At 48.3% G+C, this 20,159-nt stretch overlaps 1 protein-coding gene across 2 annotated transcripts; it reads left to right on the top strand.

The window, feature by feature from the left end:
• The first annotated feature begins 14,256 nt into the window (after positions 1-14,256).
• Positions 14,257-19,756, top strand: CXXC1 (CXXC finger protein 1). 2 transcript variants are annotated; one of them, XM_052660428.1, is made up of 15 exons: positions 14,257-14,359; positions 15,181-15,299; positions 15,402-15,502; positions 15,760-15,995; positions 16,085-16,276; positions 16,664-16,690; positions 16,767-17,012; positions 17,417-17,524; positions 17,648-17,832; positions 18,096-18,303; positions 18,386-18,496; positions 18,625-18,674; positions 18,792-18,888; positions 19,084-19,236; positions 19,358-19,756. In XM_052660428.1, the coding sequence occupies exons 1-15, from the start codon at positions 14,357-14,359 to the stop codon at positions 19,502-19,504; spliced, it is 1,983 nt and encodes a 660-aa protein (XP_052516388.1). In that variant the 5' UTR covers positions 14,257-14,356; the 3' UTR covers positions 19,505-19,756. The 2 variants fall into 2 exon arrangements, with proteins under 2 accessions (XP_052516388.1, XP_052516387.1); XM_052660427.1 differs by having other exon boundaries at positions 18,792-19,236.
• Positions 19,757-20,159: the final 403 nt, after the last annotated feature.

Below are 20,159 nucleotides of genomic sequence, written 5' to 3'. Positions count from 1 at the left end.
CAGATTCTTTACCAACTGAGCTATCAGGGAAGCCCCTATGAATATATGTATAATATATAAAATTATATATTATATGTATAATGTATAAAATTGTATATTATATAATATATAATCAATATATTATATTGATTATATATTATATTATATTATTAATATATTATAAAATATATTTATATATTACATAACTAAAATTATATAAATAATAAATAAATGATTATATATATTTATATTCATACCATTTGAGCTACTGGGGAAGCTATAATATAATATATATTATATGATATTATATAATATCATATATATTTATCTAAATATATATTTATATTTATATTTATTTATATATAGATAATATATTATTATATTATAATAGTATTTTATAACACATAATATATGAATATATTATATATAATATAATAATGTATAATATATTATTACATACAATTAATATGATATAATATATAATATATATAACATATATAAAATTATATATTATACATATATTCATGGGGCTTCCCTATAATATAAAATTATATGTTATACATTTATATATTATACATATAATATATAACTTATATATTATATGTATAATATATAATTTATATATTATATGTATAATATATAATTTATATATTATATAAAGGAAAATTCTTTATATAATGAGCAAATGTAAACACATATATTATAAATTCATAAAGATTACAAACACATTTAAGAACAAAAAATATGTTTTATAGGTACATTTGTTTTTTGAAATGTAAACAAAAACACTGTCCATATTAAGGTAAAACACGAAAAAATTATTTAAAACAATTTCAAAAACACAAGAATTTGGGGGCAGGTTTCTTTGTTTTGTTTTCACACAGTTCTCTCCTATGCTTGAAACCAAAAGAATGTTGGGACAATTACCATTTCTAAAATAGCACAAAACAGAGCCATAACATGGTAGCCTACCATAAGCATTCTGAAAATTGCAAACATTGGTTTTATCTTCCTAAATCATCAGGAGGAGGAAATGGTAATTTGGGGACACAGGAAGAAAACAAAGTCATATCACAATACTAGGGGAAAAAACCCCACAATTTGGCAAGTGGTGGTGATAACTTCTACTTCAGTTGTGGTGTGAAAGGCCATGCCTGGGAGAGAACAATTGTCACACAAAGGCCTCCAGCTTATCTCCCGATGCCGGAAAGATTTCTCTATCTATCCTAGTACTGAGGACCCACAAAGGCAATGAGGATACAGGCTGACAAACAGTCAGATACCTGAGAAAGCAGTCTCAGGTCCTCTGGCTGTTAGTGGAAACATGGATTGAAACTGCCCACCCTGACCAGGCATAACAGTAACCATTTGCATGAGTGATTTATGACAGGAGATCCTGGTAAGGAATATGCAACTAACAAGCCACCACCAAGAGGAATAATTCAGGAAAGGTCAAAAGGAGACAGGAGACACCAGTCCGCCTGTCCTACCAACCTCCCAGAAACCTGCTGACTAGACTCTATTGTGCCTGAGAGATGTGCATGCCACCAGAAAGGACCCTGAGTCAGAATGATTGGCCAGAGACAACCTGAAACTAATCTCATCACCATAAAACCTGAGACTGTGAACCACAAGGCAGAGCGATCCTCCTGGGTTCCCTCAGCCTCCCGCCTTCCACCCGGGCACCCCTTTCCAGTAAAGTCTCTCGCTTGGTCAGCACGTGTGTCTCCTTGGACAATTCATTTCCAAGTGTTAGACAAGAGCCCAGTCTGGGCCCTGGAGGGCAAACTCCCTTCCTGCAACATGTCCAGGTGACCCTTGCTCCTGATGAGCTGCAAACCCCAACCTGCCAAAGCAGCAGGTTTTCTCAGACTCCTGCTCCTCCTGGTGTCACGGTCCCCAGGGGCCCATGATACACTTCCTGGCTTACTGAGGGTGACTCAGTTCCCAGGCAGCATGCTCTTCACGCTGCCTGTCTCCGGACATGAACTGGCTGGACCAGGGCTCTGTGATCTGGCTCTTCCTAGGTAGAGGTAAAGGGCTGAGTCCTTGAGGAGGAAGAGAGTGGTTTGACCGTGGGCTTCTGTCTTATGCCACCAATCTTGTGACTTTATTAAATTAACATTTGTTAAGTGGAGTATAGGGCTTTCCGGGTAGCTCAAAAGGTAAAGAATGTCCACATTGTGGGAGATGACTGGGTTGGGAAGATCCCTGGAGAAGGGCATGGCAATCCACTCCAGTATTCTTTCCTGGAGAATCCCATGGACAGAGGAGCCTGGTGGGCTATAGTCCATGGGGTTGCAAAGAGTCAGACACGACTGAATGACACACACACACACACACACACACACACACACACACACAAGTGGAGTATAGGAGCAGGATGGTGGCAACAGGACCACAAGAGTAATTAAAATAGATAAGCTTATTACTCACGGGTCCTGGAGAAGGTACACTTCGTCTCTCCAGTGGTCTTCAAGTCAAGACAGGGTGCAGAGAGGCCGGATGCCTTTATCATAAGGGTCCCTGGGTGGAGTGCTTTGGGCTTCCTAATATGGGGTCCCAGTGATCCATTCAGACCAGAGTTTTGGTAAGCCACAGAAGTCTATCTAAGGGGGTGCATAAGGCATCCAGGCGCTGGGATGCAGGAGAGACTGTTGATCACAGGAGCTGTTGGTGAAGGCATTTCAGGAACTTATGTTTGCTTGTGACTCCGTAGCGGCCATAGAGGGTGCGTGCTTGTGTGAGGGGGCTGATGTCAGTTTAAGGTCTCTGCAAACCGCTTGGCCAAACAAAATGCACGAGGAGGCAGCAATACCCAGGAGTAGCTTAGTTACATTCTCCATATGTCGACACGGGTTTCCCCGCGGGAGTGAAGGCCGCCCGGCAGCCGTTTTCAGACCCGGCCAGAAGGCGCAGAAGCCCCACCCCGTCCCCGTCCCCGGGGCACGGCTGAGAGTCACCCTGGCGGTGGGTAGCGTACGGCGAAGTCTCTCCAGGGGAGTGCCGGGCTTTGGGACAGCACGGGCCTCTTGTTGCTGAGCTGAGGCCCCTCCAGCTCCTGGCGCGCCCTGATCGCCGAGGGATGCAGGATTTCCATTATGAAAACCCTCCCTCCCAAGAACGGGTTCCGAGGTTGGACGACTGCAGAGTGCGGACGGACCTCACGCGGGACTCGACTTCCGGGGCTCCTTGGCGGGATGAGGAGCTCTAGGAGTGCCCGGGGTCTCCGGTGGGGCCCTTGCAGCCGATGCCAAAGCCGCGGCAGCAGCAGGCAGCAGAAGGGACCCGGCGCGGGCGCGTCCGCGGCTGCTGCTGGAGGCTGCGGAGGGGCCATGGCCACTACCATAACCTCGCACTCCTTCGCCTGATCTGGAGGGGCACTCCTGCTTCCCCCCAGTTTAAGCCAGTACAATAAATAACAAAAATCACAAAAGTCTTCCCGACGTGCTAAGAAAGCCTGAACTGTGCACTCTTAGGATCAGATGGCATGTAACCAACCCTTTATTTCCATTATAAGATACAACTAGCTGAATAGAGTTGTATTTTGGCCTTCAACTTTTCCAAGAGGAAAGGCATACTACATAGTTTGCCTTCCGAGCAGAAACTGGAAAATATCCAGAGAGGTGGAGTAGAGAATCTCGAAGCCTCAACCGAGAGGAAGTAGCTGGTTTCGGCGTCCTACGTTGCCATGGTCACGGGGCCCTTTTCCGGCCAGGTGCAAACCGCGCAGAGTGGGTAGCCCGGGGCAACCAGAACGCCGCTTCTGGAAACACTCCTCACTAGTCTCTGCGATTTGAGGCATCCTGCCAAGGCGGCGGCTGCTGAAGGTACCCGGTACTCTGAAAATGTAAAGACAACTTCCTGGCTTTCTGGGACACTGGGAGGTGAAAGGCATAACACTCTCTCTTGGCGACCTGGGCAACTGAGGAGTTGGAGGGCAGGGAGCTGGACACGGGAGGAGGAAGGGGAAAAGGAAGGGAGTTAATGACTTGGGCCCTAGATTCCAGACATTTGTCCAAGCCGCCTCCAGTTCTTAGGCCCAGCCTAGCCCAGCTGGACCTGCAGTCAGGACTCATATGAAGAGGAAAGAATGACATCCTGTGTTTGTAAAGGGAAAAACTGAAGTCATATCGGACTCTTTCGATCCCATGGACTGCAGCCCACCAGGCTTCTGAGGAAAGAATCCTGGAGTGGATTACCATTTCCTTCTCCAGGGGATCTTTCAGACTCAGAGATGGAACCCAGGCCCCCTGTGCTGAAGGCCATCTCCCTCATTGCAGGCAGATTCTTTACCAACTGAGCCACCAGGGAAGCCCCTGGTAAGCAGGAATTGTGAGTCAAACAATTTTGTTATTCATTCAGAATTGCTTTGGATATTCTGAATTCCTTAAATTTCCATAAGCTTGTTTAATTTTTCAAATAAATAAGGTAGGATTTTTGATAGGGTTTGATAAGGGTTGTGTTGGCCTGCCCAAAATTGATCTACCAGTTGAACACAACCCCTGTCAAACACATAGAAAGATCATATATAATCTTTTATTCCCATACTCAACCATGAGGCTGAGCTTTCTATCCGTTGGAGGTATGCTTCTAGAATTCCTACATTACTGCCTATCTTATCATGTGCTTTGCTGGAAAACTGACTTTTGATTGTTCACTTGCTTAGTTTCTCTTTTTAGAGTCCATTCCACTCCAGTATTCTTGCCTGGAAAATCCCAAGGATGGAAGAGCCTGGTAGGCTACAGTCCATGGGGTCACAGAGTCAGACACGACTGAGCGACTTCACTCACTCACTCACTTACACTCAAATAAACAACCTAGTTATTCAGCTTAAAATAAATAGGTAAAGGAAAGAAAATTAAACCCACTGCAATCAGAAGGAACACTAATAAAGATTAAAGTGCAAATTAATAAAGATTCAAAAAACAAAGAGTTAGGTCTTCGAAAAGATTTTTTAAATGATGAATTAGCTAGAATGACCAGAAGGAAAAACACAGAAGATTGATTCAAATTACTAAAATCAAAAATGAAATACCGACTTTACTGAAGTAAACGATTATTTTTTAAAATAGTGTAAATCACTGCCAATAAATTAGATAACTTAGATGAAATGGACAAGTTCCTAGAAAGACACAAACTACAAAATATGACTATAACAGAAATAGAAAATCTGAGTAGACCTATGACAAGCAAAAGGATTAAATTAGTAATTTTAAAACTTCCCACAAAGAAAAGGCCAACCCACATGACTCCATTGGTGAATTCTATCAAATATTTAAAGAATAATTAATATCAAGCCTTCACAAACTCCTAAAAAAAAAAAAAAGTAGGAGAGGAAGTAACACTTCCAACTCATCAGAGGTAGAGGCTAGCATTACCCGGATACCAAAACCAGACAAAAATATCACAGGAAAATAAAGCTGCAGACTAAGATATCTTATGAGTACAAAGCAATATCCTCAATAAATTACTGGCAAATCAAATCCAGCAATATATAAAATGATCATACACAATGATCAAGTGGGGTGTATTCCAGGGACACAAGCGTGGCTTAACGTTAAAAAAAATCAACCTTTATAAATCAATATTTATAGAATATTAGCCTCATCTACAGACACTGAAAAGCACTTGACAAAATTCAACAGTCTTTCATGATTCAAAAAACGAAACACTTAACACACAAAGAATAGTAGGGAACTTCATCATTCTGATAAAAAGTCCAAAAAAGCCCATAGCTCACATCATACTTACTGGTAAAAGACTGAATACTTTCCCTCAAGGGCAGGAACACAACAAGGATGTCTACTTTATGTTTCTACAGATTTGCTTTTTCTAGACATTTCATGTAAATGAAATCATATAATATGTGACTTTTTGTGTGTGTTTCTTTTATTTAGCAGTGTTTTCAAGATTCATGCATGTTATAGCATGGTATATGAGTACTTCACTCTTTTATGTAATGGAATAATATTACATTTTACAAATATTACAAAAGAGTCAACATGACTTAGTGACTAAACAAAGAGAGGTCTGCCTTCTTCCCTACTTGGCTTTGGGTGGCAATATCTAAGCCCCATCGTGTTATTCCTCACAGGAGTGTCTTTGTTTGCCTGGGGATATTTTAGTCACTTTATAGTCAATATAGGTCCATCTAGTGAAACCTATGGTTTTTCCAGTAGTCATGTATGGATGTAAGAGTTGGAGTTTAAAGAAAGCTGAACATCAAAGAATTGATGCTTTTGAACTGTAGTGTTGGAGAAGATTCTTGAGAGTCCCTTGGACTGCAAGGAGATCCAACCAGTCCATCCTAAAGGAAATCAGTCCTGAATATTCACTAGAAGGTGAAGCTGAAACTCCAATATTTGGGCCACCTGAGTCGAAGAACTGATTCTTTTGAAAAGACCCTGATTCTGGAAAAGATTAAAGGCAGGAGGAGAAGGGGACAACAGAGGATGAGATGGTTGGATGGCATCACTGACTCACTGGGCATGAGTTTGAGTAAACTCCGGGAGTTGGCAATGGACAGGGAGGCCTGGCATGCTGCAGTCCATGGGGTTGCAAAGAGTCAGACATGACTGAGTGACTGAACTGACTGAACTGATAGTCAATATAGTAAGTCAGGTTGGGGCTGGCCATGTCACAAAGTCTAACAATGTCATTTAGGATGAGGACTTTGGGTCACATGGTGTTATCTCAACCTCCTAAGTGGTTAAAAACTGAGATCAGGCACATGGGCAATCAACAGTGTCTATGTAATGGAACCACAGTAAAGATTTTGGATGCCAAAGCTCAGGTGAGCTTTGGTTGGCAATTCCATGCATATTGTCCCTGGGAGCAGCTAAGCCTGTCCATGATTCCTCAGGGAGAGGATAACTGGAGGCTCTGCATTTGAAACCCTCCTGGACTCTGTCCTATGAATGATTTTAATCTGTATCTTCTTCCTGGATAACTATGGGTGTAACAACTTTCAGTGAGTTTGGTAAGTCCTTCTTGCAAATTAGTTAGGGATCCCCAGATTTGCAGTTGGTGTCAGAAGTAAACATGGTCTTCAGCTCAGTTCAGTTCAGTCGCTCAGTCGTGTCTGACTCTTTGTGACCCCAAGAATCACAGCACTCCAGGTCTCCCTGTCCATCACCATCTCCCGGAGTTCACTCAGACTCACGTCCATCGAGTCCATGATGCCATCCAGCCATCTCATCCTGGGTCGTCCCCTTCTCCTCCTGCCCCCAATCTCTCCCAGCATCAGAGTCTTTTCCAGTGAGTCAACTCTTCGCATGAGGTGGCCAAAGTACTGGAGCTTCAGCTTTAGCATCAGTCCTTCCAAAGAAATCCCAGAGTTGATCTTCAGAATGGACTGGTTGGATCTCCTTGCAGTCCAAGGGACTCTCAAGAGTCTTCTCCAACACCACAGTTCAAAAGCATCAATTCTTTGGCACTCAGCCTTCTTCACAGTCCAACTCTCACATCCATACATGACCACAGGAAAAACCATAGCCTTGACTAGACGGACTTTAGTCGGCAAAGTAATGTCTTTGCTTTTGAATATGCTGTCTAGCTTGGTCATAACTTTTCTTCCAAGGAGTAAGCATCTTTTAATTTCATGGCTGCAGTCACCATCTGCAGTGATTTTGGAGCCCAAAAAAATAAAAGTCTGACACTGTTTCTACTGTTTCCCCATCTATTTCCCATGAAGTGATGGCACCGGATGCCATGATCTTTGTTTTCTGAATGTTTAGCTTTAAGCCAACTTTTTCACTCTCCTCTTTCACTTTCATCAAGAGGCTTTTGAGTTCCTCTTCACTTTATGCCATAAGGGTGGTGTCATCTGCATATCTGAGGTTATTGATATTTCTCCTGGCAATCTTGATTCCAGCTTGTGTTTCTTCCAGCCCAGCGTTTCTCATGATGTACTCTGCATATAAGTAAAATAAGCAGGGTGACAATATACAGCCTTGACGTACTCCTTTTCCTATTTGGAACCAGTCTGTTGTTCCATGTCCAGTTCTAACTCCTGCTCCCTGAGCTGCATACAGATTTCTCAAGAGGCAGGTGAGGTGGTCTGGTATTCCCATCTCTTTTAGAATTTTCCACAGTTTATTGTGATCCACACAGTCAAAGGCTTTGGCATAGTCAATAAAGCAGAAATAGATGTTTTTCTGGAACTCTCTTGCTTTTCCCATGACCCAGCGGATGTTGGCAATTTGATCTCTGGTTTCTCTGCCTTTTCTAAAACCAGCTTGAACATCAAGGAGTTCACAGTTCATGTATTGCTGAAGTCTGGCTTGGAGAATTTTGAGCATTACTTTACTAGCATGTGAGATGAGTGCAATTGTGTGGGAGTTTGAGCATTCTTTGGCATTGCCTTTCTTTGGAATTGGAATGAAAACTGATCTTTTCCAGTCCTGTGGCCACTGCTGAGTTTTCCAAACTTGCTGGCATATTGAGTGCAGCACTTTCACAGCAGCATCTTTCAGGATTTGAAACAGCTCAATTGGAATTCCATCACCTCCACTAGCTTTGTTAGTAGTGATGCTTTCTAAGGCCCACTTGACTTCACATTCCAAGATGTCTGGCTCTAGATTAGTGATCACAACATCATGATTATCTGGATCGTAAAGATCTTTTTTGTACAGTTCTTCTGTGTATTCTTGCCACCTCTTCTTAATATCTTCTGCTTCTGTTAGGTCCATACCATTTCTGTCCTTTATTGAGCCCATCTTGGATAACCCTTAAACCCTGCAATGATTTCAGAAATAAAGGTGGTCTCTTGGACACCATTTCTCAAATTTTGCAGCATTTATGTTCATGGGGTATATTTGTCTATTATTTTTTCTTGTAATGTCTTTTTCTAGTTTGGTGTCAGAGAAATGATTCCCAAAAGGAATTGGGGAGTATTCTTTCCTCTTCTGTTTTCTCAAAAAGTTTGTTTAGGATTACTATTTTACACCTTCAATATTTGACACAATTTGCTGGTGAACTAATGTGGACTTGAAGCTTTCTTTGTGGGATGGTCTTTAATCATAAATTCAAATAATTTTATATCAATATGGCTACTCATATTTTCTATTTCTTCATTTGTTAGTTTGGTAAATTGTCTTGCTAAAGACAAGAAATTTGTCCATTTTATCTAAGTTGTCAAATATATTCAGTTGGTATGAAAGTGAAGTCGCTCAGTTGTGTCCGACTCTTTGCGACCCCATGGACTGTAGCCTACCAAGCTCCTCTGTCCATGGGATTTTCCAGGCAATAGTACTGGAGTGGATTGCCATTTCCTTCTCCAATTAAGTGGTATAGACGAGTGAATAATATTCTCTATTCTGTGTCTGTTGGGTCTGTACTGATGGCTCTTTTTTCATTCGTCATGGGGGTGATTTCTGTTTTTTCACTGTGTTTATTAATTAAATTAAATCATATTTAAATAAATATTTAATTTATAATTAAATAAATATTTTAATAAAATATATTTCAAAAATATAGAATTGACTATAAATTTAGTTCACTCAATGATATTAAATTTTAGTTTAATGAATTAAGGTGAATTTGAATTAAAATTTAAATATGTAAAATTAAATTAAATCATATTAAATAAAATGTCATATAATAAATTGAACTAAAATTAAATTGAAATTAAATATGTAAGACATTGAATTTCATACATTAAATTAATATTAAATTATTTTAAAGCAAATTGCCTGCATGAATAAATCCAAGTTCAATTATGTTAAATTAAATTTAGCTTGAGTAATTAAATGTAGGGCTTCTCAGGTAACTCAGTGGGTAAAGAAACAGCCTATAATGCAGGAAACACAGGAGACATAGGTTCAATCCCTGGGTTGGGAAGATCCCCTGGAGGAGGGCATGGCAATCCACTCCTGTATCCTTGCCTAGAGTCCTATGGACAGAGGTGTTTGGCGGGCTACAGTCCATAGGATCACAGAGTCGGACACAACTGAAGTGACTGAACATTCAGTTCAGTTCAGTTCAGTTCAGTTGCTCAGTCGTGTCCGACTCTTTGCGACCCTGTGAACTGCAGCACGCCAGGCCTCCCTGTCCATCACCAACTCCCGGAGTTTACCCAAACTCAAGTCCATTGAGTTGGTGATGCCATCCAACCATCTCATCCTCTGTCATGCATGCATGCAATTAGATTTAATTTAAATCTGAATTATAATCCCTTGTTTTTAAACTGGAAATGAATAAAGTCATTCTGGCTTTGAGTGTGGACATGAGGACATTTATAATGACCACAACCTCCCCTTTCAGTGTGTGCATGTGTGTGGGGCAGGGAGGGGCTGTACTGATACTTTGTATCTTATTTGATTTTCAGGGTGGCCCACGTTAGAGCATTACCCTGAGGAAACTCTGGCTCTCCAGTCAGAGGATTTTTTGTAATACATAATATAAATTTTTTAAAAACTTTAAAATTAAATTTATGGGGGAGAAAAGTGAATACATATGAAACAAGAGAACCCAAGTGGACATCGCCAGGAAGTGACACTCTGGTGGTGTGTGTTAGCTAGGGAGCGGCAGGGATAGAATGGGTTTAAACCAAAGTGAGTTTTGTTTTGCAGAAAGGTGCAGCCACTAGATGTTACAAAAAGGTTACAGTGTATTCCAGTCAACAAGATACTACAGTGAGAGCAAGTAACCAAGTGCCTACTTACTTGCAGTTTTGGGCAAACTAGAGTAACCTTTGTTTCATTATAATGATCATGCCTTCTGTCGCTTAACTTAAAACGCCCCCAGGGACACAGTGCTTTGAGAACTATCTCCTTGTTTCCTTGTCACAAGTAACAAATAATAAATGCCTCTGCTTTATTATTTGTTACTTGTGACAAGGAAGTTCTTGATGTGGTCATTGGCTAAATAACCCAAATGACAGACCCATTGTGTCTGCTCAAGGGAAGACTTGATGAAGCTGGTGGTTGCTGATTTAAAAATCTACTTTGGTCCAGCCATTCTCACCAGAGATGGTCAGGTCACTATCATGCATGGCCTTCAGTTGTTGCCTAATTCTGATGGATGAGTGTTCTTGTAGAGGCCCAGAGGCTGAATCATCAGGTAGGCCTGGCTAAGGCACTGCTGGGAGGAGTGACAGCTGCAAACAGTGGTGGGAGGTGTCAACACAGATAATCAATAAACAATCTATATTAAAGAATAGAAGAGAGTTTCATTTGAACCAAGCTGAGGACTGGCCCAGGAGTGCAGCCTCCACCAAGGAAGAAAGCACTCTAGAGAAGCATAGTTTTCAACAGTTTTATACAGTATCACAGAAGAACTGTACAAAAAAGATCTTCAAGACCAAGATAATCATGACGGTGTGATCACTCAAGAGCCAGACATCCTGGAACGTGAAGTCAAGTGGGCCTTAGAAAGCATCATTACAAACAAAGCTAGTGGAGGTGATGGAATTCCAGTAGAGCTATTTCAAATCCTGGAAGATGATGCTGTGAAAGTGCTGCACTCAATATGCCAGCAAATTTGGAAAACTCAGTAGTGGCCACGGAACTGAAAAAGGTCAGTTTTCATTGCAATCCCAAAGGCAATGCCAAAGAATGCTCAAACTACCGCACAATTGCACTCATCTCACATGCTAGTAAAGTAATGCTCAAAATTCTCCAAGCCAGGCTTCAGCAACACGTGAACCGTGAACTTCCTGATGTTCAAACTGGTTTTAGAAAAGGCAGAGAAACCAGAGATCAAATTGCCAACATCTGCTGGGTCATGGAAAAAGCAAGAGAGTTCCAGAAAAACATCTCTTTCTGCTTTATTGACTATGCCAAAGCCTTTGACTGTGTGGATCACAATACACTGTGGAAAATTCTGAAAGAGATGGGAATACCAGACCACCTGACCTGCCTCTTGAGAAACCTATAAGCAGGTCAGGAAGCAACAGCTAGAACTGGACATGGAATAACAGACTGGTTCCAAATAGGGAAAGGAGTATGTCAAGGCTGTATACTGTCACCCTCTTATTTAACTTATATGCAGAGTACATCATGAGAAACGCTGGGTTGGAAGAATCACAAACTGGAATCAAGATTACCAGGAGAAATATCAATAAACTGAGATACACAGATGACACCACCCTTATGGCAGAAAATGAAAAGGAACTAAAAAGCCTCTTAATGAAAGTGAAAGAGGAGAGTGAAACAGTTGGCTTAAAGCTTAACATTCGGAAAACGAAGATCATGGCATCCGGTCTGATCACTTCATGGCAAATAGATGGGGGAACAGTGGAAACAGTGTCAGACTTTATTTTGGGGGGGCTCCAAAATCACTGCAGATGGTGATTGCAGCCATGAAATTAAAAGACGCTTATTCCTTGGAAGGAAAGTTATGACCAATCTAGATAGCATATTCAAAAGCAGAGACATTCCTTTGCCAACAAAGGTCTGTCTAGTCAAGGCTATGGTTTTTCCAGTGGTCATGTATGGATGTGAGAGTTGGACTGTGAGGAAAGCTGAGTGCCAAAGAATTGATGCTTTTGAACTGTGGTGTTGGAGAAGACTCTTGAGAGTCCCTTGGACTGCAAGGAGATCCAACCAGTCCATTCTGAAGGAGATCAGCCCTGGATGTTTTTTGGAAGGACTGATGCTAAAGTTGAAACTCCAATACTTTGGCCACCTCATGCAAAGAGCTGACTCACTGGAAAAGACTCTGATGCTGGGAGGGATGGGGCCAGGAGGAGAAGGGGATGACAGAGGATGAGATGGCTGGATGGCATCACTGACTCGATGGACATGAGTTTGGGTGAACTCTGGGAGTTGGTGATGGACAGGAAGGCCTAGCATGCTGCAATTCATGGAGTCGCCCTGAGTCGGACACGACTGACTGAACTGAACTGACCTGAACTGATACAGCATCAGAACAAAGAACATATTAATACATCAAACATGGCAAAGGTACGTTCCTTCGAGGTTTCAACAGCGATGTGTAGTTACAAATTAGCAGACACATAGTGAGTGAGCATGACCTTGGCATGTGGGACAGGAACCTTACCCTCCAAGACGTACTGCCATTGGTGTCACAGGAATAATAAGACAGAATGAAGGGACAAAATAGGTGATTAAGTAGTTAATCCCCCTTAGGGGATTGATTCTAAGTAGAAAAATATGGGAAACTCCTGTAAGTTAATAATTACTGGAGAAAGCAGGTTTGCTTAACCACAAAAGGGAGGCGTTTCTCCCTATCGGAAAGTGGGCATTCTTTAATCGCAGTGGTTAGCACAAATGTACAACGTGTCCTTGCTGCTGCTGCTAAGTCGCTTCAGTCGTGTCCGACTCTGTGCGACCCCATACGGCAGCCCACCAGGCTCCCCCGTCCCTGGGATTCTCCAGGCAAGAACACTGGAGTGGGTTGCCATTTCCTTCTCCACTGCATGAAAGTGAAAAGTGAAAGTGAAGTCGCTCAATCGTGTCCGACCCTCAGCGACCCCATGGACTACAGCCCACCAGGGTCCTCCGCCCATGGGATTTTCCAGGCAAGAGTACCGGAGTGGGGTGCCACTGCCTTCTCCACAACGTGTACTTGACAGATCATAAATCAGGCTGTTCCAGTTTTACATAAAGTTTAGGCCAAATGAGACATAAGCCTGACTGGGCTTCCCCTGCCCCTAATAGGCAAAAATTACCTGTCAGAGGTAATGTGGGACGCATAACGAAGGGACTTGCTTTCCTTCCCAGCATAAGGCACACAGTATGCGGACGTCCATTAGTAGACGCGGAAAGGAAAAACGACTGAAGAGTGGAAAGAGCTACTATCTTAGGAACACTTAGCTACTATTTTAGGAACACTAATCCAGGTAGTGTTCCTAAAAGAGGATCCCCTTCCCTACAGACATCTACGCAATACCAGCTACCGGCGCCAGAATCCACCGGCAAGATGGCGGCGCCCTCTCGGTGGCCGATTAGGACGCTGCTACTGAGCGTACGATTCCAAAATGGCGGCGTCAGCATGGAAGTCGCGCAGTAGGCGCGACCATATTTCCTAAACTTAGCGGCCGTACAGGTAGTGACTGTACGGACTAGCCCAGCCAACAAGATGGCGGCGCCTTTGGTAAAGCTGAACTATAGGCGCCGCCCTGTATCCCGAGAACACTTGAGAGCACACGAGCTCGGCTGCCGTACGGTGTCTGTAGTCAAGATGGAGGCACCTCGGAGACAGTCAGAGCTCTAGCCGGGAGACACCAACTGGCGGGTCGCGGAACCGACGCACTGGGCCTGCGCAGTAGGAGTATGGTGCCTGGGAGGCACCAGGAAAAGCGGAAGTGCTTGTGGGCGCCTTTGCAACGGCCGCGGACGCCGCCGAGTGGTCTGTGCAGGTTCGCGGGTCACTGGCGGGGTTCGCGAACGGGTGCGTCGGGAGCCAAGAGATGGTAAGTGCGCGGTCCCAGGAGGGAGTCGGCGGTTAGAGGTTCAGTGAGGTAGGAAATGGTGGAGTCCATTGGCAGGCTCGTGGGGGTCTGTGGTGATCCATAGCCAGGGACTGTGGGCAGAATGGGGGAGGGGGAGGGTCTGTTGTGAGCCTTAACCCGGGTCCCTGGGTGGAATGACGGGGGTCTGATGGTCCGAATTTTTGCTCGTGGGGGAACCATCGGGGAGTTCTCTGATGAGCCATCATGGGGGTCTGTAATGGAAGTTTAGCGGGGATCCCTGATGGCAGTGCCTTCAGGGTCCCGATGGGGGATTCTTTGTGCAGAGTGATGGGGAGGTTTTCGAAGAGTTGTGTTGGGGCAGTCTGGAGGGAGCCGTGATGAGTCCGTATCAGGGATCCAGGGGGGCGGGGCCGCCGGTGAAGTTGATCACTCCAGAACCTGAAAGGCACCGTGGTGGGAAGTCTGCCGAATGAATAAAGTGGTACCTATGAGAGCCTGTGATGGGGGGCCCATGCAGAGCCATGACAGGGGCAAAATGTGGCGAGTGGCGGGGTGTTTGCAGCGAGCCATTATATGAGTGGGTGCCTAGTGATGGGGTGTCAGTGGGGTAAGTGATTGGAAAGTCTGAGACAAGAGTGAATAAGACGATAAAGGAGGTGTCACGGGTGAGCGATGGGGAGTGGTCTACGGGGACCACGACGGAGAGATTTAATGAGGAGCCATGGTGGGAAGTCTGCACGGGGAGACTTGAGATGTGTGGTGAGCCGTGATGGGGCTGTACTAGTCGGATGAGGTGCCATGATGGGGGGCGGGTCCCACAGGAGGGCGACGCTTCAGATCCAGAGCCTCCAGATGCCGGGGAAGACAGCAAGTCCGAGAACGGGGAGAATGCGCCCATCTACTGCATCTGCCGCAAACCAGACATCAACTGCTTCATGATGTGAGCCTGGGAGAGGCGGGCGGGACGGACACCTGGCTAGGGGGGGTGAGGCCGGTGGGTCCCGCCCCTCAGGTCTCCTACCACTCGCCCCGTCCTCCACAGCGGGTGTGACAACTGCAATGAATGGTTTCACGGGGACTGCATCCGGATCACTGAGAAGATGGCCAAGGCCATCCGGGAGTGGTACTGTCGTGAGTGCCGAGGTGAGGGGCAGGCAGCTGGGGCTTCGAGGGAGGAAGAGGAGCCTTCATGGGAGGGTGGGTCATGGGGAGCAGTGGATGGGCGGCTGTGGACGGAGTGACTGTGGGTTGGTGCCCTGTGAGCTGTGATAGAAAGGGCAGCTCTGCCCTGGAGTAGGGAGACAGAGCCTGTGGGTGGGCCAGAGGAGGAAGAAAGAGTTCTGGGGCCCCTCCAGGTCCCCCCATAACAACCCCCACTGGCCTTGCCCTCTGCCCCACAGAGAAGGACCCCAAGCTGGAGATCCGATATCGGCATAAGAAGTCGCGGGAGCGAGACAGCTCCGAGCGAGATGGCAGTGAGCCCCGGGATGAGGGTGGAGGGCGCAAGAGGCCTGCCCCGGATCCGGACCTGCAGCGCAGGGCAGGGGCAGGGACAGGGATTGGGACCATGCTTGCTCGGGGATCTGCTTCGCCCCACAAATCCTCTCCACAGCCCCTGGTGGCCACGCCCAGCCAGGTGAGTGGCAGTGATGGCTGGGATCAGTGAGGGGCTCCCCTGGGAGGCCCTGCTTGGTCCTTGAGTTCTGTTCTGGGCTCCTCCGTCAGCATCACCAGCAGCAGCAGCAGCAGCAGCAGCAGCAGGTCAAACGATCAGCCCGCATGTGTGGCGAGTGCGAGGCCTGCCGGCGCACGGAGGACTGTGGTCACTGTGACTTCTGCCGAGACATGAAGAAATTTGGGGGCCCCAACAAGATCCGGCAGAAGTGCCGGCTGCGTCAGTGCCAGCTTCGGGCCCGGGTGAGCATGGGCAGAGCTGGGCGAGGTCAGGTGGGGGTCCAGCGTGTCCAGGAAGAGCCGCCGGAAGCTAGGCGGGGTGGGGTCTAACCGCATTCAGACAGGTGGCAAGCAGCCTGTCCTGTCGAAATGAGCGGGGTGTGACCAGATGTGCCGGGCTGGCAGGGGAACCTCCAGCTCCAGGTGGACAGGGTAGGGCCAGGAATTTTTAGGTGGTCGGGCCTGGCTGGGACAGGGCTGAATGTGTCCTGCTGATGAGCTGTGGGCAGGCTGGTGTGTCTGGGGAGGTGAGGCAAGGCTGGTGGGTGGGGTCAGGCACTTGGCAGGGCGAGGGCAGGGCCCCCCTCTCTCCACCTGGGGCTGACCTGGGCCTTCCTCCTGCCGGCACAGGAATCGTACAAGTACTTCCCTTCCTCGGTGAGTCCAGCCCCCCAGGGCGGGCGGGGCATGCGGGCCGGGCGGTCAGGGCCAGTCCTGAGATTCTGCCCCGCAGCTCTCGCCGGTGACGCCCTCAGAGTCCCTGCCAAGGCCTCGCCGGCCCCTGCCCACCCAGCCGCAGCCACAGCCGTCGCAGAAGCTGGGGCGCCTCCGAGAGGACGAGGGGGCAGTGGCATCTGCGACAGTCAAGGAGCCACCGGAGGCTACGGCAACACCCGAGCCACTCTCGGATGAGGACCTCCCACTGGACTCTGAACTGTACCAGGACTTCTGTGCAGGGGCCTTCGATGACCACAGCCTGGTGAGCAGGCAGAGCGTCCCATGGTGGAAGGGTCAGCCCAGTTGAGTTCAGTTCAGTCGTTCAGTCACGTCTGACTCTTTGCAACCCCATGAACTGCAAAATGCCAGGCTTCCCTGTCCATCGCCAACTCCCTGAGTTTACTCAAACTCATGTCCATCGAGTCGTTATGCCATCCAACCATCTCATCTTCTGTCGTTCCCTTCTCCTCCTGCCTTCAATCTTTCCCAGCATCAGGGTCTTTTCAAACGAGTCAGTTCTTCGCATCAAGTAGAGGTTACAGAAGCAGAGAGTATCCGTAATGAGGAGAGAGGAGGCAGAGGGTATGGAAGGTTGATGCGGGGACTGAGTAGGTCGTGGGGAGGTCACCAGGAGCGCAGGACAATCAGCGTTTGCCTCACTGGCAGCCCTGGATGAGCGACACGGAGGAGTCCCAGTACCTGGACCCAGCGCTGCGGAAGAGGGCGGTGAAAGTGAAGCACGTGAAGCGGCGGGAGAAGAAGTCTGAGAAGAAGGTGACAGGGTGCAGTGGGTGTGAGGAGGGAAAGGTCAGGGCCTGACCGGCTGGGGCACCGGGGCTGTCAGGGGTCCAGAGATGACTTCAGCCCTGCCCTGACCCCACGCGTGTCGTCCCACAGAAGGACGAAAGATACAAGCGCCATCGACAGAAGCAGAAGCACAAGGACAAATGGAAACACCCAGAGCGGGCTGACGCCAAGGACCCCGCGTCGCTGCCGCAGTGCCTGGGGCCTGGTTGCGTGCGCGCCGCCCAGCCCGGCTCCAAGTATTGCTCCGACGACTGCGGCATGAAGCTGGCGGCCAAGTGAGTCATTTTGGGGGTGTCGGGGAGGACACGGTAGGGCATGACCGGAGCCCCCAGTCATTCACGTGGCCACTGTTCAGTCAACCAAGCACCTACCTGTCCGTCCACCTGCTCACGCACCCATCCTCTGTCTGCCCGTTCATTCCCCTGGTTACGCACCCTTTCACCCTTGAGTCCCCTTCCATCCTACATCGGAGCACCCCACTTACCCGCCTCCTTGCTGGCTTCCTCCCCTGCGCACCGAATTCCCCACGTCCCTGCAGCCGCATCTACGAGATCCTCCCGCAGCGCATCCAGCAGTGGCAGCAGAGCCCGTGCATCGCCGAGGAGCACGGCAAGAAGCTGCTCGAGCGCATCCGCCGGGAGCAGCAGAGCGCGCGCACCCGCCTCCAGGAGATGGAGCGCCGCTTCCACGAGCTCGAGGCCATCATCCTGCGCGCCAAGCAGCAGGCGGTGCGCGAGGACGAGGAGGTGAGGGCCGCGGCTGCGGCAGCCCGGCGCGGGGCCACGTGCCTGGCCCTGTCTGGCCTCATGGTCCCCTCCGCCCGCGCAGAGCAATGAGGGCGACAGTGACGACACGGACCTGCAGATCTTCTGCGTCTCCTGCGGGCACCCCATCAACCCACGCGTTGCCTTGCGCCACATGGAGCGCTGCTACGCCAAGGTCAGGGTGTCGGCCCAAGGGGGTGGACGGTGTGGGGACATCGTGGGGTCCTTGGGGGGCAGGTGGGCCGTCTGGCGAGGGCCCGCAGCGCACACCCACAGTTCCCTCGTTTGTGCTCGCCCCTCCAGTACGAAAGCCAGACGTCCTTTGGGTCCATGTACCCCACCCGCATCGAGGGGTGAGTGTGGGCGTGTGCGGGGTGAGCGCGGGGTTACGGCGGGGTCGGTGGCCGCCGCCGGTGCAGGCGGGGGCGCTGCCGTCCTCCTCTTCCACGCCCTCCGCTCCACACCCCCAGGGCCACACGGCTCTTCTGTGATGTCTACAACCCTCAGAGCAAGACGTACTGTAAGCGGCTCCAGGTGCTATGCCCCGAGCACTCACGGGACCCCAAAGTAAGGCTTTCCCATCCCCGCTCCCTTCCTCCGCCCATGTTTGCCCCTTCCGCTGCCCGGCCTCCTCACCGTCATCCCTCTCTTTTCTGGGGCACCCCTTCCTTGCATTCCTCTCTTCCCTCTGCCCGCCTCTTGGTTCCTTCCCACTCTCCTCTGAACTTGCAACTTCCCCCACCCACCCCGGCCTCCCTGCAGGTGCCAGCTGACGAGGTATGCGGGTGCCCCCTCGTAAGGGATGTTTTTGAGCTCACGGGTGACTTCTGCCGCCTGCCCAAGCGCCAGTGCAACCGGCACTACTGCTGGGAGAAGCTGCGGCGCGCCGAGGTGGACCTGGAGCGTGTGCGCGTGGTAGGTCCTGACCGCGTGCTAGGCCCTGACTGTGGATGTGCGGATGCCGATGTGGATGCGGCCGCGGTCGGGTGGAGCGGGGCTCCAGAGCCGCTTCTTAAGGCTTCTGCTCCCCACGCAGTGGTACAAGCTGGACGAGCTATTTGAGCAGGAGCGCAACGTCCGCACAGCCATGACCAACCGGGCGGGCTTACTGGCCCTGATGCTGCACCAAACCATCCAGCACGACCCGCTCACCACCGACCTGCGGTCAAACGCGGAGCGCTGAGCCTCGGCGGCCCACACGTCCTCTCTCCCTGCGCTGCGGGCGGGCCGGCCCTGGACCCCCGTTTGTCTGGTCTGCCATTCATGTTTCTCCGACGGTCCCGAGTCCCTGTGCCCGTCCGTCCACCGTCTGACTGCCTGTCTGCCCTTACCAGAGGGCCTCGGAATTTCACATCTCTCCGTTCTCTGTGCCTGGGTGGGACTGTGGAGTCTGCTCACCCGTGCCTCCCCGAACTCTGGTTTTGTTAATAAAATTTTGATGAAACAAAAAAGATAACTGTTGGTGGTCTCCAAACTTTTCAGTTGCAAATACGTTCCTACGGTCCTAGAGTAGAGGGGCGCACCTGTGTTTCAGAGTGGCTGTGTACAGGTGTAGACTGCACGAGGCTGCATGTATTCAGCTGGTGCCCATTTGGTGCTCTGCAGGCCCCACCTTGGGCGTGGGGATCTGCCTTGCTGAATGAGAGTCCAGTGACCTCCACTGCCATCTTGTTATTGTGAGACTAGGTGTTAGATAAGCATTCCTTCCATGAATGGCTGATTTATCATTCCTATGTGAACAGGAATCTTCTTACTCTTACGCATATTCTCCAGACCAGAGTTGTATTAAATGATGGACACAAGGCCTTCCTCTTCCCTGCAAACCCCTCTCTTGGGGT

The sequence above is a fragment of the Budorcas taxicolor genome, chromosome 22 (assembly GCF_023091745.1).
Source record: "Budorcas taxicolor isolate Tak-1 chromosome 22, Takin1.1, whole genome shotgun sequence".
Lineage (NCBI taxonomy): Eukaryota > Metazoa > Chordata > Mammalia > Artiodactyla > Bovidae > Budorcas > Budorcas taxicolor.
This window is presented reverse-complemented; position numbering and strand designations above follow the sequence as displayed.

Bases quoted from the DNA above. Each gene is read 5' to 3' on its own strand.
- CXXC1 (XM_052660427.1), top strand. The intron at 16,277-16,663 runs GTGAGCATGGGC...CTGCCGGCACAG, and splicing joins AGTGCCAGCTTCGGGCCCGG to GAATCGTACAAGTACTTCCC. The intron at 17,525-17,647 runs GTGACAGGGTGC...GTCGTCCCACAG, and splicing joins AGAAGAAGTCTGAGAAGAAG to AAGGACGAAAGATACAAGCG.